General features: G+C 41.9%; 2 protein-coding genes across 2 annotated transcripts; one reads left to right on the top strand and one right to left on the bottom strand.

Moving 5' to 3' along the window:
• Positions 1-1249: 1249 nt before the first annotated feature.
• Positions 1250-19930, bottom strand: glb1 (galactosidase, beta 1). The gene is made up of 16 exons (XM_085276723.1): positions 19716-19930; positions 17491-17660; positions 16999-17149; positions 15047-15107; positions 14867-14961; positions 14595-14775; positions 14375-14433; positions 14173-14294; positions 13277-13317; positions 13063-13175; positions 12810-12884; positions 10676-10765; positions 10478-10591; positions 2877-3008; positions 2332-2571; positions 1250-1969 (listed from the first exon to the last, which is right to left on the bottom strand). The coding sequence occupies exons 1-16, from the start codon at positions 19770-19772 to the stop codon at positions 1739-1741; spliced, it is 1932 nt and encodes a 643-aa protein (XP_085132849.1). The 5' UTR covers positions 19773-19930; the 3' UTR covers positions 1250-1738.
• A 3100-nt stretch (positions 19931-23030) lies between these two features.
• Positions 23031-24480, top strand: ccdc86 (coiled-coil domain containing 86). Its single transcript, XM_085276722.1, has 4 exons — positions 23031-23677; positions 23866-23995; positions 24096-24170; positions 24303-24480. Exons 1-4 carry the CDS (start codon positions 23148-23150, stop codon positions 24450-24452), a joined length of 885 nt encoding a protein of 294 aa, XP_085132848.1. The 5' UTR covers positions 23031-23147; the 3' UTR covers positions 24453-24480.
• The last annotated feature ends 2036 nt before the right edge of the window (positions 24481-26516 follow it).

The following is a 26516-nucleotide window of genomic DNA, read 5'->3' as shown; positions in this document are numbered from 1 at the left end:
TTTTGCAAAATTGTTTTAATTCAGTCACATTTGACAATTTCAAATCATGAACAGACTTTTTAGGACGTTCCAAAGTGTCTCGGCTTATTTCAAGTCCAGATATTGACTTGGCCACTCCAAACCCTGTTTTGATGAGCCATTCAGAGATGGACTTGCTAGTATGTTTCCAATCATTGCACTGCTGCATAACCTGAGCTCTTGAACGTCAGGGCATAAACTGATGGCCGGTCATGCTTCTTCAGAATTTTTTGGTAGAGAGCAGAATTCATTCATCCATCAAGTCGTGCAGGTCCTGCATCCTGACACAAGGATGGATGAATCCATTGTTTTATATCCAATTCTGACCCTAGCATCCAAATGTTGCACCAGAAATCAAGATTTGTTAGAGCAGGCAATGTTTTTCAATTCAATTCAATTTTATACAGCGCCGAATCACAACAACAGCCACCTCAAGATGATTTATATTGTAAGTTAGACCCTACAATAATACATACAGACAAAATCCCAACAATCATATGACCCCTATGATTAAGCACTTTGGCGACAGTGAGAAGGAAAAACTCCCTTTTTAACAGGAAGAAACCTCCAGCAGAACCAGTCTCAGGGAGGGGCGGCCATCTACCGCGACTGGATGGGGTCAGAGAAGGAAGACAGGACAAAGTCATGCTGTGGAAGAGAGCCAGAGATTGTAAAATACTACCCAATCTACTTATTGTTGCCTTCCTATCAGCTGGAGACAGTCTGGCTATTCTCATCTGACCTCAAAACACTTTCACTCAGAGAACCGCTGCTCACTGGGTTACACAGTTTTGTGCAGGAAAATCCCAGCAGACCAGCACTATCTGCAATATTCAGACCACGTTCAGTCACTTGGACTTTATCAGGTTGTTTTCACCATGACTACATATCTAAATGCTTTGAGTTGGTGCCATGTGATTGGATTATTAGACATTTGTATTAACAAGCTAAGTATATCTAATAAAGTGGCCATAATGGCTTTGTTCGCCTTATGGTGATGGATACATCACACCCAGTATTTCCCACCACAAACAACGCTTACCTTTTATAGAAAGGACATGTTTTTGTGCACTTAAGTGCAGCCTCACCCAAGGCCACTTCAGAAGAACCTACAGCCATGTTTTTGGACACAGACAAGCCTCGGCAGCAGATCCCAACCCTTCCAACCACTGTACCACCACAGCAGCCAGGCGGACTGGTATCTTTTCATACAAAGACAAGACAAAGGGGATTTCTGAAATTCCAAATTATTTGGTTTTTATTTGAAAGGTGTATAAAGGTAAATCAAACTCAGAGTGCATGTAATGTAATGTAAAAGAATAAAAGCAGCAATCCCGCAGTAATTTAAAAATACAATAATTCCCTGATCTGAGTTTTGAACAACAAAGAAAAAAAAAAAAAACAGCTTTCAGTGGCTTTCACTTCATTCCCTTTTTGAAGAGGAAAAAAAGTCTGTGAATTTGGAATCATGTGGAATCAGTGAGGTAGAGAAACCCGAAGTTAATGTGCTGATAAAAAACAGGCTAAAATAATTCAGCAAAATGCACAAAAACACACATCATTGATATTATTTCCCAAATTTAACCACTTTTCATAGTTTAAAAAAAAAAAAGAAAGATTGTTGAGGTGACCCAACAAGTGCTAAATCAATGAGTCTAAATGTGCAAATAGATCCCTTTTGTGCAGCGGAGAGTTTTCTTATCGTCACAGTAAATCCTCTTTAACAACTGTGCTGTTTGTAGTCAGACTGGACTGTTGCATTGAGGATGGGGGTGTTGGTGAACTCCACAGTGCACGCTTTAGAGCCGCAGAGAGCCCCTTCAAGCTCCAGGACGGTCACATTGTTTGGTGCAGCTGTACTGAGGATGTTAGCAGGGACAAAAAGTGTCATCTGAGGCCCTCGAGTCGGCCAGTAACGTCCTACATTAAAGCCATTTATCCAGATCTGTCCCTGAAAAACACAAAATCACAAAGACAAGCTACTTAGCCCATTTTTCATCAAAATAAAATTAAATAATTAACAAAAATTAAAAATATCTTGTGTATCTATCTAGATGTCAAAGGTCTAATACACCACCTGGTCCTAAAAGATTGTACACAATAATTTCATTTACCAGGATGCAACTAAAAATGAATATTCAGTCTGTATACAGTCACATAAACACATGTACTTTGAGGTCAAACTGTCACCTTCTATCCAGCAGACCCTCTAAAACCAAAAATATTAAATGCATAAGAACATTCAGCAGAGAAAAGCAAAACCTGTCTTTTGACAAGTTAGCACCAGTGCGTGCTATAAAACATGTCACATGCCTTTCTCCAACTGCTCAGCTTGATGTAGGTGTCCTGAGGGAGGTCTGGGATGCCGTCGGGTATCACGAAGCTTCCCCCGTAGAAAGCTGGAGGGGAGAGATCAGCTGGCTGAGGTGGATCAAAAAGTGCAGGCTCTTTTTCTCCGAGGAGGCCCTTCATGACTGCTTCATCAATACTGAGACTGTACATGGTCCAGTCGGTGAGAAGGTCCGCCCCCAGGGTCAGATTAGACACCAAGCCCTGTGATAAGAGAAGAGAAGATCTCACGGGACTGTTTTTTTAAACAGCTAACAATAATAATAATAATAATAATAATAATAGATAAACAGAAAATAGTTTTGTTTGTGTGTCAATTATTATGTTTTATTATCTGATCTCTGATTGATGAAACTCTGAAGAACCAAAAAAAACCCTACATGAACCTCTGGACAATTTTTACAAAAGTGACCAAATTCCGCATGACCATAGACCTGGGATACTTACACAAACACTAAAATGTCCAAAGGACAAACATCAGCACGACATGTTGTAGCACAGAAACAAACCTTGAAATCGTTGATCTGTTTTCCGTAGTTTACTCGGCCCATGTTCTCCACCAGTATGTCCACCTGACTTCGAGCCTTCCCGGTTACATTGATGCTTAAGACTTTATCCCTTTCAAGAATTCCTACAGCCAGCTTGAGAAGAAATAAAAAAAAAATCTGTAAAAAAAATCCAGATTATAGCAGAAATAATCACATTTTCTTGATCAGTGCAAAGCAGTTTTTGGGGAAAAAGTGGAGATTATATCAAGTTTAAAAGCTTAACCTGTTTTGTTTACTAATCTATCTTATTATACTACCTGTAGTTTTAGACTTAAATGAAAATGTAAGAAAGATTAAGAACCACGAGGAGGTAACGGAAATGGCACTTTTAAAATATTATTTTCAAAATAATAATAACAAAAAACCCCACACCAAGTATCACATCTGAAAAAGATTTTAAAGGAAATTTGAGGGAAAACTAAACATCTAGAGCTCCTTTTTCTTTTCTTTTAATTTCAGTTCTTTTGAGATGAAGGAAGAAGAATCCAGATGCAAAAAAAATAAATAAAAAAATAAAACCTACTCAGTGAAAAAGGAGAGAATGATTTAAAGGTCTAATATATATATTAGGGGTGCAACGATATTCGTATCGATATTGAACCGTTCGATACAGTGCTTTCGGTTCGGTACGCATATGTATCGAACAATACAAAATTTTTGATTTATTTTATCAACTTTCCTTCTGACAATGCTGTCTGTGTTGAGCGCTCAGTGAATCTGCGTTCGACTACTCCGTCTAGGCTCGACAGTGCAGCCTAGGCGGAGTAGTCGAACGCAGATTCACTGAGCGCTCAACACAGACAGCATCGTCAGAAGGAAGAGCGCAGGGCATTCAGATCTGGCGTTTGGAATTATTTTGGTTTTCATGTGACGTATGACCCTGAAGGTAAGCGAGTCATGGACTAAAGTAAAACAGTATGTTTGCCATGCAATGCTCAATTACATGGGTGGGAGCTAGTGTGTTAGCGCAGTTAGCTCGTTAACATGTTGGCCATCTAGCCCCATGCACGGGGCGATCGGCGGTAGCTCGTTAACGGAGATTTGCCGTGTTGTGGCGTTAAGGTCATTTCAACGAGATTAACCTGAAAGCACTAGTGGGAACACAACGAATATGACTGCACATTTACGCCGACATCATCCTAGTGCAAAGACAAAAACAACAAGCATGCTACTAACTTTAGCCGAGTCATTTAGACAGCTGTTGGCACATGATTCTCCTTATGTGTTTAATATGCTGCTGAGAATATAGCCCAGAAGAAGCGGATAGTATAGCTTTTATTTTGGAAAGAGCCATTTCTCTGTAATAAACTCTCTTTTCCAAAGATGAGTGATTCCTCAATCAGATACAGGGCTCGCAATATCGCTAGCCCAACGTCCCGGGGCTAGCGATCTTTTCAGTCGGGCTACCAAAATCTATCTCTTCCCTGCCCGTCGGGCTATTGTAGGAAAAATATATGTCAATGCTTTTGCATTCTTTCAGAAATGTAGCTGGGTAATTATGTCATTGGCATCGGTGAGCCACTGTCAATATGTGACATATTGAAATCGCGTTTGAATTTGCGCTTGTTTTTTTGCTTTCACTTTGCAATCGTGCGAACTGTGTATAGAGAGCGACAGCACTGATCTGTGAGTGATGATAATTTGTGCACCAATTCCTCTGACATCGTCTTATTAATTGTTAGCTTACTATGCAAACATGACAAGTGAAATCTCCCGCAGCAAGCTTAAACATGTGAGAGGTTGATCGCGCAGAGAATCGCTGAGCTTATGTGAGTGAGCGTGTAAAAGCAGCAGGATATATATTTGACTACGATGACCTGGATGACTGAGAACCTTCACAGACAGATATATATTTTAGTTCTGCTGAGCCAAATAAGACAGGTCAGGGTGAAGAAGTGACAGCCAAAGAAAAGCTTACCACAAAACGGAGAAGTTATGACAAATCAGACTATAAGGCAAAAAGAAAGTGCAGCTTTATGGTTTTATGGACAAAAGAATTTCTGTGGCTGCAATATGACGAGCTAAATAACCAGGGCTGCACATAAGTGGTCCGCAGGTGCGCATTCGCTGTCAAAATAAAAAACACGCACAAGGGTTAGGGTTAAATTTAAAAACTGTACTTTTGAGTTAAAATATATATTTATAATTTTAATAAATGACAAATTAAAAATGCATGAACATTTTTTTTGTATCGAAAAAATATCGAACCGTGACACCAAAGTATCGAACCGTGAATTTTGTGTATCGTTGCACCCCTAATATATATATATATATATATACACACATATATATAGCCCACCGATGCCTTCTTGTTCCAGTAGCCCACTTTTCGTCAGGGTGCCCTGGTTCCTCAACACCTGACGCGGACCTTGTTGATCCGGGCGACGTCCGAGCCGGCATGCCTTCATATTTATCTGTCTCGCTCATGTCTGCGGTAGGCTTGCTTAGCATAGGGGGTCTAGCCTTAGGACCCTTACTGGATACAGACGCCCCAGGCAGGAATCGAACTTGCGATCCTCTGTTCCAAAGGCGTGTAGTCTAACCACTACGCTATCCAGCTGCTTGAAACCTGTATCCCCCGTAGTCGGTTACCAAGATTACGTGAAGTACCCTCAGAAGGTCTGCTAGATGATGTTAATGCAGCACTACGGACAATACCTACAACCACGATTACCGACACTAACAAGCTGATCTACAATACGGCAGCAGTGATCAGTGAGATGCTTGGCTACAAGTTGAACAGCCACAAGGGGCAGTACCCTCCATGGAGAAGGAGGCTAGAGGGCAAGATCAAAGTAGGAGGGAGGTTAGCCAACTAATGGAGTTGCAGAAAGGTGCGACACAGAAGGTGCATAAGAAATACAGCAAGCTGTCCATACCTGAGGCCTTGGAAACTGCCAAGCAAAGACTCACAGCCTTGGCCAGCCGCTTGAGGAGGTACACCAGAGAGATAGAAGGCAGGAGAATAAACCAGCTGTTCTCCACAGAACCAGCAAAGGTGTACTCTCAGTGGCAAGGGAACAATAATAATAATAATAATAAGAGAACAGCACCACCAAGGCTGGAGACGGAGCAATACTGGAAGAGCATATGGGAGAAGGACGCAACCCATAACGGCAATGCTCAGTGGCTAGTGGATCTGAGGGCAGACCACAGCGACCTCCCTGAACAGGGTCCAGTAACCATCACAGTGGCAGATATCCAAGAAAGGGTCTCCAGTATGAAGAGTTGGACAGCACCAGGGCCCGACATGGTTCACGCCTACTGGCTGAAGAAGCTGACTGCACTCCACGAGCGTCTGGCAGCACAAATGAACCAGCTGCTAGTTAACGGGAGACACCCGGAATGGCTAACCGAAGGTCGGACGGTCCTGATCCCCAAGGACCCCAAGAAGGGACCGGTCCCCTCCAACTACCGACCAATAACCTGCCTCAGTACTACATGGAAGCTCCTGTCAGGCATCATATCGGCTAAGATGAACAGGCACATGGGTCAATACATGAGCGGGACACAGAAAGGGATTGGCAAGAATACCAGAGGCGCAAAACACTAGCTACTGGTAGACAGAACAGTCAGCCGAGATGCAAGACCAGACTGACCAACCTGTGCACTGCCTGGATTGATTACAAGAAGACCTATGACTCAATGCACCACAGCTGGATACTGGAATGCTTAGGGTCCCATTGATCTTGTACAATTCTAAGAGCCTTTATCAGGAACTCAATGGGGATGTGGCGTACAACACTAGAGGCCAACTCCAAGCCCATAGTACAAGTCACCATCAAGTGCGGGATCTACCAAGGAGATGCTCTGTCCCCACTGCTGTTCTGCATAGGCCTGAACCCCCTCAGTGAGATCATTAACAAGACTGGCTACGGATACCGACTACGGAACGGAGCAGTTGTCAGCCACCTCCTGTACATGGATGACATCAAGCTGTACGCCAAGAGTGAACGAGACATCGATTCACTGATCCACACTACCAGGCTATACAGCAATGACATTGGAATGTCATTCGGACTGGAGAAGTGTAGTCGGATGGTAACAAAGAGAGGGAAGGTAGTCATAACTGAGGGGATTGAACTACCAGAAGGCAACATTGCAGACATAGAGGACAGTTACAAGTACCTGGGGATCCCGCAGGCGAATGGGAACCATGAAGAGGCCGCTAGAAAAGCTGCAACCACCAAGTACCTGCAGAGGGTCAGGCAAGTCCTGAGGAGTCAGCTGAATGGTAAGAACAAGATCCGGGCCATCAACACGTACGCCCTGCCCGTGATCAGGTACCCTGCTGGGGTAATAGGCTGGCCAAAGGAGGAGATAGAAGCCACTGACATAAAGACAAGAAAGCTCCTTACCATGCATGGAGGGTTTCACCCCAAGTCCAGCACCCTGAGGCTGTACGCTAAGCGGAAGGAAGGGGGCCGGGGACTGGTGAGTGTCAGCACCACAGTCCAGGATGAGACAAGGAACATCCAAGAATACATTGGGAAGATGGCCCCAACTGACCGAGTGCTCAGTGAATACCTCAGGCAGCAGAAACCCAAGAAAGAGGAGGGAGACAAGGAACCATCATGGAAGGACAGGCCCCTGCACGGTATGTACCACCGGCAGATAGAGGAGGTGGCTAATATCCAGAAATCCTACCAGTGGCTGGACAAAGCTGGACTGAAAGACAGCACAGAGGCACTAATCATGGCAGCACAAGAACAAGCTCTGAGCACAAGTTCCATAGAGGCTGGGGTCTATCACACCAGGCAAGACCCCAGGTGCAGGCTGTGTAAAGATGCCCCAGAGACAATCCAGCACATAACAGCAGGGTGCAAGATGCTAGCAGGCAAGGCATACATGGAACGCCATAACCAAGTGGCCGGCATAGTGTACAGGAACATCTGTGCCGAGTATAACCTGGAAGTCCCGAGGTCAAAATGGGAGATGCCCCCAAGGGTGGTGGAGAATGACCGAGCTAAGATCCTGTGGGACTTCCAGATACAGACGGACAAAATGGTGGTGGCTAACCAACCGGACATAGTGGTGGTAGACAAACAGAAGAAGACAGCCGTAGTGATCGATGTAGCGGTTCCAAATGACAGCAACATCAGGAAGAAGGAACACGAGAAGCTGGAGAAATACCAAGGGCTCAGAGAAGAGCTCGAGAGGATGTGGAGGGTGAAGGTAACGGTGGTCCCCGTGGTAATCGGAGCACTAGGTGCGGTGACTCCCAAGCTAGGCGAGTGGCTCCAGCAGATCCCGGGAATAACATCGGAGATCTCTGTCCAGAAGAGCGCAGTCCTGGGAACAGCTAAGATACTGCGCAGGACCCTCAAGCTCCCAGGCCTCTGGTGGAGGACCCGAGCTTGAAGGATAAACCGCCCGCAGGGGCGTGCTGGGTGCTTCAACTGTGAGAGACAGAATGTGAAAAAAAAAAAAATCCATGAATTCACATGGTAGGATTTGTAAAGAATTTATTCGTAAATCAGGGTGGAAAATAAGTATTTGGTCACCTCAAACATGGAAAATCTCTGGCTCTCACAGACCTGTAACGTCTTCTGTAAGACGCTTTTCTGTCCCCCACTCGTTACCTGTATGAATGGCACCTGTTTGAACTCATCATCTGTATAAAAGACACCTGTCCACAGCCTCAAACAGTCAGACTCCAAACTCTGCCATGGCCAAGACCAAAGAGCTTTCGAAGGACACCAGGAAAAGTATTGTAGACCTGCACCAGACTGGGAAGAGTAAATCTACAATAGGCAAGCAGCTTGGTGTGAAAAAATCAACTGTGGGAGCAATCATCAGAAAATGGAAGACATACAAGACCACTGATAATGTCCCTCGATCTGGGGCTCCACGCAAGATCTCATCCCGTGGGGTCAAAATGATCATGAGAACGGTGAGCAAAGATCCCAGAACCACACGGGGGGACCTGGTGAATGACCTGCAGAGAGCTGGGACCAAAGTAACAAAGGTCACCATCAGTAACACACTACAACGGCAGGGAATCAAATCCCGCAGTGCCAGACGTGTTCCGCTGCTGAAGCCAGTGCATGTCCAGGCCCGTCTGAAGTTTGCCAGAGAGCACATGGATGATACAGCAGAGGATTGGGAGAATGTCATGTGGTCAGATGAAACCAAAGTAGAACTTTTTGGTATAAACTCAACTCGTCGTGTTTGGAGGAAGAAGAACACTGAGTTGCATCCCAAGAACACCATACCTACTGTGAAGCATGGGGGTGGAAACATCATGCTATGGGGCTGTTTTTCTGCCAAGGGGACAGGACGACTGATCCGTGTTAAGGACAGAATGAATGGAGCCATGTATCGTGAGATTTTGAGCCAAAACCTCCTTCCATCAGTGAGAACTTTGAAGATGAAACGAGGCTGGGTCTTCCAACATGACAATGATCCAAAACACACCGCCCGGGCAACAAAGGAGTGGCTCCGTAAGAAGCATTTGAAAGTCCTGGAGTGGCCTAGCCAGTCTCCAGACCTCAACCCCATAGAAAATCTGTGGCGGGAGTTGAAAGTCCGTGTTGCTCGGCGACAGCCCCAAAACATCACTGCTCTCGAGAAGATCTGCATGGAGGAATGGGCCAAAATACCAGCTACTGTGTGTGCAAACCTGGTAAAGACCTATAGTAAACGTTTGACCTCTGTTATTGCCAACAAAGGTTATGTTACAAAGTATTGAGTTGTATTTGTGTTATTGACCAAATACTTATTTTCCACCCTGATTTACGAATAAATTCTTTACAAATCCTACCATGTGGATTCATGGATTTTTTTTTCCACATTCTGTCTCTCACAGTTGAAGTGTACCTCTGGTGCAAATTACTGACCTCTGTCATCATTTTAGGTGGGGGAACTTGCACAATCGGTGGCTGACTAAATACTTTTTTGCCCCACTGTGTGTGTGTGTGTGTGTGTGTGTGTGTGTGTATATATATATATATATATATATATATATATATATATATATAAAATATTTATAAATATATAAATATATATATATATAAATAAAGTTCAGTTAATAAACTGAACTAATAAAGACGAAATGACTTTATTAGTTCTACCTTAATTGTGGAATATCTCTTTTTTATTTATCCTGCTGTTGTTTGGCAGTAAAGTGTGCCGTCCTTGTCGTGTCATTGTATGCGGTTGTACTTTGTGCTTATTGCAGATCAGTTCTTTTCAGTGTTTCATTTCTGTTTTCATCTTTTGTAACATATCCAGCTGCATCTTTAATGATTTTATTATGATTTTTTTTCTTGTTTTATCCACAGCGGTTACTGCAAAAGAAATTATGGGTTTTGATGCAAAAGACATCGAAGTTTGTTAATGAATAAATAAGTGACTTACTAAACATGAACACAGGAGCCTAATCAAAAAAAACAAGACAACTTAATGAAAGCAAAAGTTGTGTAAGTTTAATGATGCATACGTTTGGCTTCCACCGAAATATTTAAGAACAACAGCTAGTCTAAACTTGAACTGACTGAGCGAACTGTGATAAAGTCTGGCTTCATATGAAGAAGAACCTCCACCTAACATCTGATACTCACCCCGTCCACTGACACGTATGCTCTGTCATGGACCCCATTCAGTGGAGATGACAGTGGAGTTGGTGTGGTGCAGTCCATGGGCAGGATGGTCCTATAGAGCATAAAACCAAAAGCCTAGAGGAGCATAAGAGACTCGTTAATGACAGTACAAAGTTATTATTGCTGATAAAACGGGAAAAACGGAACAATTACTGGTACCTGATTCAAGTCGATGAAAGTCTGAGGATGGATGCTTCTGACAGGGCCAGAGAGAGACAGTACGTCTAGGGCATCCGACACGGTCTGGAGCTGCAGGTGGCACAAGGTCAAACTTTAATCTTTAATTTTCATCAGTCCATAAGCTTCATTATCCATTTTTTAATAAAGCAATGTGAAAATCATTATTAAAGTGCTAAAAAAGTAGCTGTTTGTCAGAGATTTACAGTTAACAAACAGTCAGGTGAATAAACAACACTGAGACACTCGAGATAGTTAACGTGCTGCACGGGTGAATCTCAGACAGAGCGACACCACGAACTGCAGCATTCGTTTATTTTTATAGGTTACATCGTCAATATGAAAATATAATCACATTTCCTGTTACGCAGGTCCTGATGCTGTCTGTGTGTAAGCTGTGTGTGTGTGTGTGTGTGTGTGTGTGTGTGTCACAAAGTGTGTGTGCTAATAATGTCACAGGGTGAGCTTCCTGTTTCTGCAGAGTTGGTACATTGTGTCTGGTGAAATATGTGAACATAAGTATAACATAACATTTGAAGCATAATCCAATAAAACAGTAAAAACTAGGGCTGAACGATTATGGAAAATAATCTAATTGCGATTTTTTGCCCCAATATTGCGATTGCGATGCGATATGCGATTATTTTTTAAGGTCTTTGTCTTCTGTATTATTAAACAAAGACAAGCAATACATCATATAGTATGGCCAATACTATATTACATTAATTTTAAACTGTTCTTTCCTGGAAGACAGACCTCTGTTATGATGACATGAGGTGATGCATGAATTGATGACTGACATTTTTATTTAACTTCTTCAATCACAACAGTATATTTGAACATACACAATAGTTTATTTTTAGCTTACAAACATCTGAGCATAAAGTGCTGACAAGGAACCCTGGTGTAAACATTAAAATGAAAGTCAGTACAATGTGCAGATTGCAGAAATATACATAAAAAAAATCAGTGGCTTTACCACACTCAGTTTTTCGACATCTGTGAACTACTAGACAGTCATTCAATTAAAAAATAATATTAAATAAATAAAACTAATAAATAAAAAATACACACATCTTACTGATCTCTGCAGTCAGTAACATTACACATAAAGTGCAAACATAATAGCAATTGTATAAACACACACACAAACACGCCTTTAAAGTTTAAAGGCGTGAAATTGGACGGTCTAGCCTTCTGATTAGCTAATCAGAAGGCTAGTTCTGATTAGCGTCACCGCTGTCTCGGTGGAGTTTAATAAACTCGGCCGTCTGCTTCTTGCTATCTAAAATATAACCAGACACTGGTGTAAATTCTCGACTGTCTCATACTTCTGTTTAATAAGTTTTCTGTTTGACGTTTAGTCAGCTGTGTGAAAACCAAGGAGGAACCCACCCGGGGGATTAATAAAGTTTTATTTTATCTAATCTAATAACTTTAATCTCAGCCAAACCGATTTACTCACGAACAAACAAAACACTGAAAAAAGCCCAACAATAACATTTTTAGGTTGTCTAAGTGACTTATATATTACGTTTAACCCGAGCAGCGAAACTCCGCGGTGATCTGAAAATGATGTGCCGGGAGTTGTGCCGTTCTCGGCCGCATCAGTAACCCTCGAGCTCCCGGCTAGCTGTCGAGCTGGTGGGTAGCAGACGCCTCTGAAAACGTCGAAGCACTTTTGCAAATATGGGATATCTTGATAAACCGAGCAGATATTTGATGTTTACACAACTACTTTCTCGCCTGAAAATATGTTAAAAGTTTATTTTGTGACCCAGAAAGATTAGTATGAGTAATTTTAAAACTTAGTAGCGGCCGCCATTGCTGGAAACTGGAGTTTGGCTGGGCCGCGCTATGAATTCTGGGATATGGTAGTAATTTGGACAGCCTTCGGCGCGTCGCTGTGACGTAATCGGTCTACAAATGCGGCCTCAGGAGGATGCAGCCCATGAATTGTATAATATAATCGCAGTATAATCGCAGCCTTTGCGGTTAGAAAATTGCACTTGATCATGTCGCGATATTATCGCAAATGCGATATATCGTTCAGCCCTAGTAAAAACTCTATAACACTGTTTTAATGACTTTATTAAAGGTGATGAGTATCACCCACCTTCTTCATTGTTACGGCACCATACGCATACTTTGGAGTTGTTGGTGGTATCGGCCCTTCTGGTACCTTACTGTACTGTTGGAAAAATGCAAGTTTGTCAAAATGGCTTATACAAGAAAACCATACTCAAAAGAAACAATGAATTACTTATTGTAACTACAGTTAGCGTATGCTAATGAAATGCTGCCACAGTGTTTTATTACCTTCACAGATATTAGACACTGTAAAAGTAGAAGCTTACGCTTGTTCGTACCATTTTGATCACCTCTCGGATGGCAAAATATTTCTCTGTGAGGTCTCCGGCTTCTGTGAGCGGAGCATCGTAGTCATAGCTTGTAGGCTGTGCAGCGTATGGCATATTGGCCCCTGAGGGTATTAAGTGACAGTCAGACAAAAGGCAGTGTTTTGTCAGAAGTCATGTGAAACAATCATCATCTCAGCAGATCAGTTTGTCAAAGTGGACTCACCATTCCAGTATCCAAAGTTGGTTCCTCCTATGAACATGTACCTGTGTGAGGAGGAAGGAAGGTGAGTACCGGTATATAAGCTAAAATATGCACCTGCTGTATTTGCAAATGTAGAGCAATTAGCTAGTATCCAATTATTTTACATAGCAATGTGTATATTCTTACAATAATTTAGCCCATTTCAATCACTGTTTGCCATAGTTGCAAACTCAAGATGGAAATGTTCAAGTGTGGATTTAAGATCAGACTCATTATTAATCACACACTACACAGAGTAATAATGTTTTACAGATCTGCTTCTTTTCACCTGCTCCCTGTAGATGTCACCTAAGAAGCTCATATGCCTCTTTGTTACCGTTATTCACAACTGTGTTGTCAAAGGAGATGTCTTTTTTTTTTTTATTGTAGAAGAAACATTTGGCTGAAACTTTTTGATCACACCACCCTGACACACTGTGGAAATGTAGAATGGTGTATAAACACAAGAGAATGAAAAAGGTAAATGAAGGAGAAATGCAAAGTGCATTATGGGATGGGGTGGTAGATCGGTACCAAAGATTTTTGTCACTTAAGCCTGTTGCAAGGTTGTTGCTAGGAACATCTAATTTAATGTTTGTGTGGTAGTTGTAAAATTAAAACGATACAATACCAGTGCATAAATCATTTTAGCATCTTGCTAAGTGGCTGCTAAGCAACATGATGCTGCCATAATGTCTGATAGATAAGAACCTTCTATCATTTACCTGTGCACCATGTTTGGCCAATCACTGTATTAGGTGGCAGTTGTAGCAGTGGATTGATCCCTGGAGGCATCACTTCACCAATACATTTCTAGCTTTAGATGATACAGCCCTTCACTGTCTCTAACAATCAGTCTCTGAGATCCATAAACTCACAAGTTGACGTTTGCTCCCATGAGCAGCATCTCGCTGAGGACCTTAGCCACTCGAGTGGGCGACACAACCGAGTGATGTGATCCCCAGTGGTCCAGCCATCCAGTGTAAAATTCAGAGTTCACCTGTGAATTAAAAACAGCACCGTGAGCACCTAAAGAGAAAACGTACCATGCTGTGAGAACATTGTGAGGGCAACCCTTACCAAAGGCCCGTGAGGTTGAACTTGTCTCTGTGCTTTAAAGGCAGCAGTAACATTAGCACCTAGCAAAAGGAAGAGACAATAATAATCATGCATTTGTTTTTGCTACTTCCCTGTGAATGACTAATGAAATGTGACAAGGAGTCAGTGCAGAAAAAAAACAAGAAGTTTTCAGCTTAGAGTGTTCACCTCACTCTGCATTTTACCGTTGACAGATACCTACCCGGCCCAAAATCCACAGTGGCATAGAGGTCTTGTATTGAGCCACACTTGAGGTAGCCCAGCCCAGCCCCATCTGTAGTGAACAGCACCACCTCATCACCCAGGTAAGAGCGGAACAGCTTGGACAGGTGACGCATGTAGTTGTAGTCACAGGCAAAGTAACTGCCGTATTCATTCTCCACCTATCAAACAGGTATGTAATGATGATGTAAAACATAACAACAGCAGCTAAAGCAGGTACAAATCCAAACACCAGGAAAGTCCTGGACTCACCTGAACAGTGATGATCGGACCACCATTCTGATAGAGATACGGCTTTATCATAGGCAGCAACTTCCCCATCCATTTATCCACTGCTGCGATGTAGTCTGGAATACACAAATGACTCTGTTGCGAATTGTGCTGTATATACAATTTCTACTGGTTACATTACCATTTGCTTTTGTTTCTCACCTGAATCTGTAGAGCGCAGTACGATGTCTTTCTTTTTGAGAAGCCAGGCAGGCAGACCACCCTGGTTGGCAGAAATACACAAAAATAGATAACGTGAAATAAAGTCCAGTGAAACTTAAACAGCAGAAATATAACTTGCAATTCATACTAACATTAAGAAATTTTTGCTAAATGCATGTTTAAAGCTTTGAGGCATGGCATAGCATAGAAACTCAGTTTCTATTCGTTGCTAAAAAAGACAATTACTATGGGGACCACAGAGTATGTATTGCAGTAGAGGTTAATTATGAGGCGTGATGGGTTTCTGGGAATGTTATGATGCTTTGCACCAAAGGTTGGGAAGCTTTGCAATTCGGTTCATCCAGAGGGAAATATAAAATTTTACAGCGGTGTTCCGGGTCCCGAGAGGATCAACTCAACACTTGAAATTTGTTACTTATCCTTTTATCCATCAATTATTCATCAACAGTTTCTGACCAAACATTTAAATAAAAAGAAAATCACTGCTATCTGATTCATAAATTTCTGCAGATGAAGATGAAGATGATACTAAACTGCACAGTGCTTCTGTTATAACAGCATGACTTTGCAGCCTGGATGATGAACAGGCTTGACTGCCTTCCAGACTTCTCACCATCTAAAAGCATTTAGCTTTAGTAAACCAAAAATACTGCAAAGAAGACCCCCAGGGCTGTTGAGCAGCTAGATCTGATATGAAACAAGAGCAGGACAATAGTCCTCTCCCTAAAGTTGGTCACATCAGTTCCCACATGTTTAGAGACTGTAGTTAAAAGAACAAGGGATGCTACAGAGTGGTAAACATGGCCCATCCACAACCTTTTTGAGGCATATTGATAACCTTCAAATCCAAAATTACCTTTTTTGTGCTCAACTGTGAATAAAAACATCACCAAATCACTGCACTATCCGGTTGTTAAGTCTGACGTCACTAGCAGTGTCTGGACCTAAACTCCGCTGCAGGTCCATATATCAAACGATCACTATGGCATTACTGAGAGTTGAAAAACTGTCTAAAGTCTTTCATCTTTAATAAAATGATCAGCGTTCTGCTCTACCAGGTGTAACAATTGAGTTTAACATCCAGGCATCCATGAAAACGGAATTTATGACATTTAACGGAGTTAGAAGTAGCAGGGAGTTAGCTCGCTAGCTTCTATCTAAATACAATATAGCATGTCCTGACTGCGGGGTTTTGGAAACAAATTAAAACGTACAGCTCTGTTATCACTTCCAACATAAATGAAGACAGAAAACTAAACAGCAGTGACGTTTGTAGGGTTACTGAAGTTGGGCTAGCTGGTATATAATGATGTGCTACGTGACCGCTAGCGACACAGCTATGTTAGCATAATATAAACAAGCTAACTTTTTTTCCACTCGATAAAAGTTAACGTGAGTGTTCACGGTGGTCAGGAACAAATGTAATCGCATGGCAGGATGCTGTAAAAGGACCAAACTTCAGCCAGGAGAACAACTGAGATAATCCATCCACAATACGAGGTTAGTCATTCATATACTGCTGCATGGGCTGGGCTGTAGTTACTTCCTAAGGTTTTAAAAACTGAGCTTAAATAAATGATTAGTGGTAATAAAAGCCGAGGGAGGTCAACAGTGATCACTGACTGTTTTAGGAGCTTTTTGAGATCAAATAGAAGAAAATACATAACATTAAACATGTTAACAACACAAAAGGCATATTAAACGCAGACTACTTTAGGCCCGGAAGTAGGATTCGTCACGTCATCACTTAACGACCGGATACACGGCGTCCCAGCTTTTTTGGAAACGACTGTGTAGATGACCAGGTAAGAAGCGGTTAAGGCTGATGGAGGGATTAGACTCTCCACATTATTAATAAAAGGCAAGTGCATGTTTTAAGTGTCCTGTAATAGTTTATTATAAAAACACAGTCAACAAACACTTTCACTCACCATGTCCCACTCTGCACATATGTACGGTCCTGGCCGGAGGATGACCAGCAAACCGATGTCCTGCGCCAGCTTAAGGAAATGCTCCAAATCTCTGTCTCCACTGAAGTTGTACAAGCCTGGAAGCGCTTCATGGTAGTTCCAGGGAATGTACCTGCAAAGTGACTGAAACGTCAGTGTCATCCAAACAAACAGGAAACCTGTCAGATGTGTTTGTGCTTTCATTAACATGAAGCTTTAAATCAAATCATACATCCTTAGTTCTATAACTATTTTGTCATGATTGCGCCATAAATTAATTTGGATTCACTAACATGTAATCTATTTACAGTTTAGTTTATAGAGCATCATAGTGCTAAGATTATGTGTTTGTTTGCATCAACAGAGCAAAACTGCCACAGTTATTAACTTATAAGCTGAGTTCATTCGCTTCAGTTTCCACATCAGTTCCACAGATATGTGAAGATTACAGAGAGTGAGAGGAAGTAAGCCTACGTCTGGATGGCGTTCAGGCCTGCCATGTACATCTTGAGCAGCCGATCTTTCCAGTAGACTCTGGGTATCCTGTTATAATGGATACTTCCTGATATGTATTGAAACTTCTCCCCATCTTTACGGAAGCAGTCATGCTGGTAGTCCACAGTGAATGAAGGAGATTCCCCGAGCTGCAGACAGATCACAACACAACAGATTCACATCTGAATCTTTTTTCCCCTTTTTTTTTTTTCATATTTGTCACACTTAGATGTTTCATATCATTTTACAATTAGACATGGATAACCCAGCCACATACAAAATATTCATTTTAAATGATCATTTAATTTCTTAAGGGAAAAAAGTCATCTAAACCTACCTGGCGCTGTGTGAAAAAAGCTATTGCTCCCTAAACATAACTGGTTGGGCCAATCTTAGCACTAACAGCTATAATCAAGCATTTGCGATACCTGGCAACATCACTGTGGAGGAATTCGGCCCGCTCTCCTTTACAAAATTGTTTTAAATCACACACATTGGAGGATTTTCGAGCATGAACAGCCTGTTTAGGGTTGTGCCAAAGACTCTCAGTCGGACTGAAGTCCAAACTTTGACTTAGCTCAACAAAAGAAACCTTCATTTCTTTTTGTTGAGCCATTCAGAATTACTGGTGTGTTTCAGATCACTGTTCTGCTATGTAACTCCGGTGAGCTCGAGCTTCAGATATTCTCCTTCAGAATTTGCTGGTTGAGAGCAGAATTCATGTTTCTGTCAATTACAGCAAGTTGTTCAGGGTCTGAAGCAGCAAATCAGCCCCAGAACATAACAATAACACCACCATGTTTGACTGCTGGTATTATGTTCTTTTTATGCAGACCTTCCAAAAAGTTCAGATTTTGTGTCATCAATCCACAGAATATTTCCCCCAAAGTCTCGGGGATCATCAACATGGTTTTTCAAATGTGTGCCTTTGTGTTCTATGTGTTGGTGGTTTTCTCCTTGAACTCTCCCATGGATGCCATTTTTGCCCAGTCTCTTTCTTATTTATGGGGCGATTGTGGCTCAAGAGATGGGAGTTCGCCTTGTAATCGGAAGGTTGTCAGTTCGAGCCCCGGCTTGGACAGTCTTGGTCGTTGTGTCCTTGGGCAAGACACTTCACCCGTTGCTTACTGGTGGTGCTCAGTGGCGCCAGTGTTCGGCAGCCTCGCCTCTGTCAGTGCACCCCAGGGTGGCTGTGTAGCTTGCCATCACCAGTGCGTGAATATGTGGATGATTGGATGTGTAAAGCACTTTGGGGTCCTTAGGGACTATTAAAGCGCTATACAAATACAGGCCATTTTATTTCTTATTCTTGAATCATGAACTTCACTGAGGAAAGTGAGACCTGCAGTTCATTTGATCTTGTTCTGGGTTCTTCTGCGACCCCCTTCATGAGCTGCTGATGCGAGGCCGTACACTCCTGGGAAAGTTCACCACTGTTCCACGTTTTCTCCTTTTGTGAATAAAGGCTCTCACAGTGCTTCACTGGAGTTTATGTGTTTCTTTAGATTGTCCCATGATGTGTTACTTTTGGAGATTGTCAGACTGGTTCTGTTTAAGTGATTTCTTGAATCAGCAGGCCTGGCAGTAATCAGGCTTAAGTGTGGCTAATGAGTCTGTGTATATTCATAATTTGAGAACGAAGGACATTAACTTTTTCACATAGTGCCAGGTACATGTGGATAACTTTTGTTTGTTTGTTAAAAAATGAAATGATCAGTTAAAAACTACATTTTGTATTTACTCAGCTTATCTTTGTCTAACATTACAAATGTGTTTAATGATCTGAAACATGTACGTGTGACAAATATGCCAAAATATAAGCAAACCAGGAAGCGCTGTTTCTTAGCACTGTATATTGCAGTGGTCATAATTTAGCAAGTTCGTGTTTTTATGGCACAGGGCTGACATCTCAGGTGATCTCAGGATGTCTCAGTAAAAGATGTCTCATTAAGATCCTGTAGTTATCCCAACATGGTTTTAAATGTTTCAGCTCTGCTAGACATTCCAGTGTAACCTATCGACCATTCATCTTTATAGTCTAAAACTCTGACAAACAACAACCGATACATGAGCCTGACACTACTGATGTTAAAAACCTTTATGATCTCACATCACAGCACCCAATTTCATGTTCGTGTAATGAGGCTGCAGAGTATGCACCAGACAAGTTTAAAACTTTATCTTTAAAAGCGTAGTCTACTCACTGATCGTCCAAAGAGCATCAGCAGAAGCAGCACGCTGCCAGTTTTGAGCACCAACATGATTACGAGTCTTCTCAGGAGTCCTGCTGCTCTGTTTCAGGCTCGGAGCGCATCCAAAGTTACCAAAACATGCAGAATTTATCTGAACACGGTCGGCGACAGACCTTACGTCCCTGGATCTACTGCGCGTGAGTCGTTTCATTTGGGCTCGCGGAAGTGAAATCATGTGATATGCTGGTGGAGTGTGGACGCTTTTACATCAGCAGAGGGCAGTGTTGAGCTTTTTATTCAAAGGGTTTGAAATAATGACAGTCACTGTTTTGAACTATGGGATAGAAGCCTTTTTTTAAATGTACAATCTGACAGTATAGAGTAAAAATACAATATACAGCAGAAGGAAATATGGGTAAGAGAACGACAATGTATTAAATCCGCAATATTTTTATGTCTGGAAATCATGAGAGAGGTGAGGAACAGATGGTCTGGACCTGTGCGGAGGAGGGACAATGAATATACTGGATGAAGGATGTTGAATAAGGAGCTGCCAGGCAGGAGGAAAAGAGGACGTCCTAGTTTTATTTATTTATTTTTATTATTATTTTTTAAAATATTATTATTATGGTGGCGTATGGACGCTTTTAAGCCAGCAGGTGGCAGTGTTGGGCCTTTTATTTAAGGCACTGAAGACGTTTTTTTTTTTCTTTTTTAAATATTCACAATGTAACATTTTACTTTAAAAGGTGTGTCAAGTAAGCTGTTTCATTTGGACTGTGTGTGTGTGTGTGTGTGTGTGTGTGTGTGTGTGTGTGTGTGTGTGTGTCTTTTAGTTACCTGCATTTTTCTCTACTAAGTAAAACCCAAGCAGATGAACCTATGAGGGACACTGTGGGGTGGCCTACAGATACTTGGCCTTGTCCTCGGTGTGAGCAGGGACACTGTGTGAGAAAACTGTTTGGATGTGGTTTAACTAGAGATAAGAATGTGGAGATAAAGACTTTGTGCAAGTTTTTGAGAATTTTGTTAAAAAATAAAAACAGTGGAGGTTCACCTCTGACAGGTGAGATCCCACCCTGAAAAACTTTAGAACAAAGTCAGGCAGTACAGTCACGAGTTCTTGGCCCTAAAGTTTTTACACCAATTGGTCAGGCACAGTCTAATTCTACTTAAAGCTTCGATCTTATCGCAGTTAAAACAAAATATTGAATTCTTTATAAGCAATATAATTATACAGAAGGCTGATGAGCCTATGAGCGGTGGGATGGCCATGTGTGTGGAGGGAAAACAAGTTCAGGTTCCCCTGTGATGGGCAAGATTCCCCTACAAAACAACACCCATGAACACTTGAAAACACTTGGCCTGTTTTCTGCTGTGAGCAGTAACATGTGCAACAGTCTATCTTCTGGGACCTTGCAAAAAAAAATAAAAAATAAAAAGCTTTCAAATTTACAGCAGATAGAAGTGAGAGGGGGCAGAGCTGTGCTATTTAAGAAGGCTTTGGTACGCTTTGACGTGGATTGACTTTATTGATGCCCGGGGCTTGGAGTGGCAACTTCTAATATGCTTTTTTCAGGTGATGCATCCTTATGCTGAAAAATACTGACAGTTAGTGTACCAGAGACTTGGATCAAATACAATTATTAAATTAAATTACAATTACAACAGCAAATTAAATTACAACAAGCAAACCTGTCTCAGTGTTCCTGTCAGTACCTGGTTAATAATCGATTAACATGCCCTTTATGGTTGGATTAGACAGAAAGGAAGCTTTGGGAAGGTCTAAAAAGGTGAAAGGTCAAATCATGTCATAGTTTCCTGTCCTCCAGGTGCAGTTCTGTTGTCTAGCTCTATAAGTTGCATGCATGTTCTTTTCCAGGAGTCGGTGTGGTCGAGGGAAGACTCAAGCAGGCAAACCTGTTTCGCATTTCCACTTACTGACAGCACTTTCCTGTCCCAATTCCTCAGTCTCATCGGAGACTCCTCTGTTCTGGAAGGTTAACTGCAAGCCTTACCCTCCCAGTTCCTATGGAAATACTTGTCTGAATCCATGTTTTGGTAACACTTACCTGAGGGAAGTCCTGGTCCTTGGAAAACTGCTTGTGAACATTGTGTGCTGTTGCACATTCCTGAAACTGTTCACTGAAACCTGTTAAATGGTTCAGCTGTCTCCCGTCACTGTGGATCTTGGGTAACACCTAAACACTAACACACTTTGCCAGGATAGTGATGAAGTCACTCTGGCATTAAAGTCAGACTCTTCCATCAGGGTCTGAAGGGTGACTAAATGTAATCACATCAATGAAGGAAGAGGATTTTTAGTTAAGAAAAAATGTTTTCACATCTCCCACAGTTAAGGCTCGGCTAAGGTTAAATGGCATGACTGAGGTCTCAGTTTTAATATCTGCTTCTAATAACTTCTGGTATTTATACCTGTCATAACTGCACTATGAAATATAAAAATACAACAAATCAAAAAAGGGGGTTGCAAGCTTTACTACTTGCATGGGTGTGATGTGATGAATCCAAACAAAGCCCTATTCCTTCTTTTTAAACTAAATTTGCTGCCCTTAAGGGAAAAAAAGTGTAAAATTGTTAGCTTATTTAACTTATTCAGTTGCATTTCTGAAAATTAAATCAGTAATAAGTTTGTAAATCGGGATCAGGTTGAGATCAGTGAAGCGCAAACTGATTCTGAGGGTTCAAATCTTTAAGGACCTCTACTGGTCTTTTTGGCCTCAACCCAAAAAGCTCAAAAAGGCCTCACAGCAGCTACTTACATTACTGAGGTTTACATGACATTTGATTTGAAATCCCCCTGTTTTAAATTTAGTAAAATATGAAACAAATTAAAGTTTACATATGAAGTCGGCCTATGAGGTTCTTCAGCCTTCATCAAATACTTTGACCACTTTCCTCTTGTTTGTATTTTAGCGTCATTTCAGGATCTTTCTCTCTGTGTTCTGTGGTTCACTTCCAGCAACCTCGCCTTAATAAGACATGCAACCAAAGACACTGACTTCTCAAATTTGATTGTGGCTGTAAAGAAAGAAGACACCCAAAATCCAAGTGTGTTTAATTAGTGTATATGTGAACTGTGACAAGCTAAATTCACTCACTATCTAACTCTAGAGGTATCGCTGAGACTGACTCACTGATGGAGCTAACTAAGCTACACATTGATGGTGTCACATTTATATGAGCATTATTACAAAGAGCAAACACCACAGTTTTCATGATAAAAGCTAAAGCCAAACAATGGCGCTCCTTAGAGGAAGTTCAAATTTGTAGTTTGCCCTCCAGAACTGGAGGTGGCGGTAATGTGAAGCCATGTTGTTTATCGTCGACACCGGAAATAACGCGACGTACACAACGCTGGGAGAGCTCACACGTGGAAACAGAAGTACGGTTTAATAATGAGCTGTTACTTTATTTAAAAATATGCCAAAAAGAGGAAAACCCGTGTCAGAAGAGAAAGCCGCCGATGAGGCGGAACCGGGAGCGGAGCAGGTCCAGGAACCACCGGCGGAGGGCAGACGGACCCGCAGCGGCCGCACGTTCCGGACTCCAGCACCGGTGCTCGGCTCTGAAGCCCCGGTGAGGACTCCCAGCCGGAGGAGCAGGAGGTCAGTCCTCCAGGAGCTACCGGTAGAGGTGGAGGAAACAAATACAGAGGAGAAACCTGTGAGTCCGGCCGAGGACAGGTCCAGCATGCCAGCGGAACCAGAGCCCTGTCCCGGGGCAGAGCAGCCGACACCGGAACCAGCTGAGCCACAGACAGTGACTCCAGCGGCGGATACAGAAAACAAATCCACAGTTAACGGCAGCGGAGACGCTCCTCTGTCCAGACCTGTTCCAGCAGAGCCGGTCCCGAAGAAGCCTCACCTAGCTCCCAGTGAGAAGCCCCGCCCGGCCATTCCTCTGGGAAAACCGAAATCTGGAAGAGTGTGGAAGGACCGGAGCAAGGCGAGGTGAGGACGATTATTATTATTATTATTATAAAGTACTGTATGTGAATGAAAAGTACGTACATGGCAGTTAATGAGGATGGTGATGAGAGTTCTTGGTAATAAGGTTTCGTTTATAATGAGATGTCTTGTACAGATCGCCCTAAAGTTTGTTGGTAAAACTTTAGTGTGAACCTTTTTTGTCTTCTAAGGTTTTCAGCTTTAGTGAGAGACAAACAATTGTGCTCCTCTTGGGAAAAGAAGATGGAGGCCAAGCGGGAGAAGGCACTGGTGAAGCAGTATTCTTTGCAGCTTAAGGATGAGAAAGCTCGGCAGAAGGAGGTAAGGAGGCAGGCTGTGTGAGTGATGCAGGTCTGCTTGACCATTGTGTTGTCAACGCATTGCACCTCACTTGTTTTTGTGTTTTTGCCTGTTTTAATAGGAAAAGAGGAAAAGAAGAGAAGAAAACTTAAAACGTCGAGAAGAGAACGAACGCAAAGCTGAGATTGTTCAAGTGGTATGTCGACTTGTCTCCAGCTAAAAGAAATACTGGCATATTCTTCAGTCCCTCGTGTGTCAATGCTTTCTCGGTTTATTGTAATATTCCAATCAGCTCATATTTGACTTTTATGTCTCATTTGTTTCTCAGATCCGGAATACGTCAAAGATCAAGAGGATGAAGAAGAAACATCTCAGAAAGATTGAGAAGCGAGACACGCTGGCTCTGCTGCAGAAGTCACAGAAGCAGAGCGGCAAACCCACAAAGAAACAGAAGAACTCTGACCAAGATTTAACTTAAAGTCCAGAAATAAATGTGATAAAATTTATCTGTTCTGGATTTTGACTCATTCTTGTCTTCCACTCATTTATTTATTAAAACTTCACTGAGGCTGAGGGGGAGCACTGGTGGCTGACAGTATTTTTATATCACTACAAACTCATTTCAGTGCAACTATAATAATGCTGGTTTTATATTTGTGAAACTGTGTTTGATGATTAATGGGCTGTGAACTGATGGTTTATTCAGAACTTCAGAAATGGGAGTCTGAGATCATTTATGAGCAGATTGTCCTCCAAAAGTACATTTTTGAACTATAAAAGCATCGCGTTCTTAAGATTTAAAGTCTTGCTAGTACTGAGTTTGACCCCCTTTTTGCCTTCAGAGCTGTTTTAATTCATGGCGTAGATTCAACAAGCTGCTTGAAACATTTCGTCAGAGATTTTGGTCCATATCACTGTCATGTCCTGTGGGACGCAGCCATCTGAAGATAGGTGCACTGTAGTTTGTTTTTTTTTTTTTTTAAAAAGAGTCCAATTCAATCAAAAGATTTTTCTTTGTGTCTGGAGTTTTTGTTCTGGAGGAAGAAGATCTAACATGTTTTTCTCCAGACAGCCTAAGAAAAATAGAAGTTGTTTAAGTGCAGTTAAAAAATGATTATATGAATAAAGCAGAATCATCCTGCTGTAAGAGATGATGTCCACTGGATGAGTCTGTGGGACTTTTCTTCTAACCTTGGTCGTGACACGTTAACGTCACCAGTAAGTATGCATACACAAGACATGGCTTTAGCATGTTGAACACACGCCCTGCTTCTCTTCACCTGCGACCAACCCGATTCCTTTGTAATCTGTCAATAATCTCACAATCCTGGAGATGCACGCATGAACAAAGCAGTTTGTTAAACTTAGGTGACTGCTGTGAAAGGAATGGCCATCCTTCAAAGGTGTCTCTTTCATGTCATTCCTCATGTCTGCCATTCACAGTATAAAAGACGGGAAGAACTCACAGCTTGAGGCGAAGTTGCTCATCTGAGGTGCAAGAAGACTCGGCACTGAGACAAGTTCGCAACTGAGCTGAGAGAAATTAAAATACAGGAGTGTTGTAAGTAACACACTTTTAATAGGTTGTTCAGCTTTCTCTTTTAGACCGTTTGCTTGTTAGACAGTAATGTTTAAAGTCAAAATATTACAATTTTCCTTTTGGTTTTCAGGCATTACAGAGATCAAAAATGCTTCTGACCATTCTGATACAGATCCTGATCATCGGCGAGTAAAACACAGTTTCTCATTTATTCTCTTTCTGTCTCATACGGATGTTTTACTCATCAATCAGCAGCATCAGCAAATGCCCAGACAAATTCCACTGTAAATTCAACCGCTCCCACCTTTGCCACTGCCACGACTGCAACAAACATGACAAGCACAATCAGCACCGCTACTGCGAACAACACTGCAACAACATCTAACAGCACTTCAAGCAACGCCGCGGTGGCCTCTCCCACTGGGATCATGTTCATGAGCAGTCTGGCTGTGTGCTACTTCACTGTCTCACTCTTTAAGCGCCTCCTTCCTGTTTAGCTTCTTCTTGTGTTGCCTTCATCTGATCTTTGTTATTCACAGAGAGGCATCGCACACAATGTATCCTTAAATATCAAACAGTGTAATCATGACATGAAGCACTTCTGTTGACAGGTTTTAAGATCTAGGTGATGCAAAGTGGTCACGTTTTAATAAAAGTGATCAAACCGAAAGTTTGTTGTTCTTTTCTCTTCCTTACTTTAAATATATGTTGAAATGACCTTTTTGATCACTTTGACTCAGATGGAGTTATAACACTGTAATAAAAAATCTTATTATTTCCTGAAATAATTCTGAAAATCGATTTTTATGTAATTGACATAAAGTAAGGAAGTCTACCTTCGATTATCTGAATTCAAGAAGAAAATAAATCAGATCATGGAGTCTTTTGAAGCAGATTTTAAAAACAGGATAGACAGTGGAAGACCGATCAATAGTGTGATCCCAACAAAACCGGGACATGAGGTAAAGTGGGCCATCTTATCGCTTTAAAATTCAACAGAGA

The sequence above is a fragment of the Mchenga conophoros genome, linkage group LG6, assembly GCF_057382185.1.
Source record: "Mchenga conophoros isolate Kocher_MC1m ecotype Shallow Benthic linkage group LG6, M_conophoros_male_GT1.1, whole genome shotgun sequence".
Classification (NCBI taxonomy): domain Eukaryota; kingdom Metazoa; phylum Chordata; class Actinopteri; order Cichliformes; family Cichlidae; genus Mchenga; species Mchenga conophoros.
This window is presented reverse-complemented; position numbering and strand designations above follow the sequence as displayed.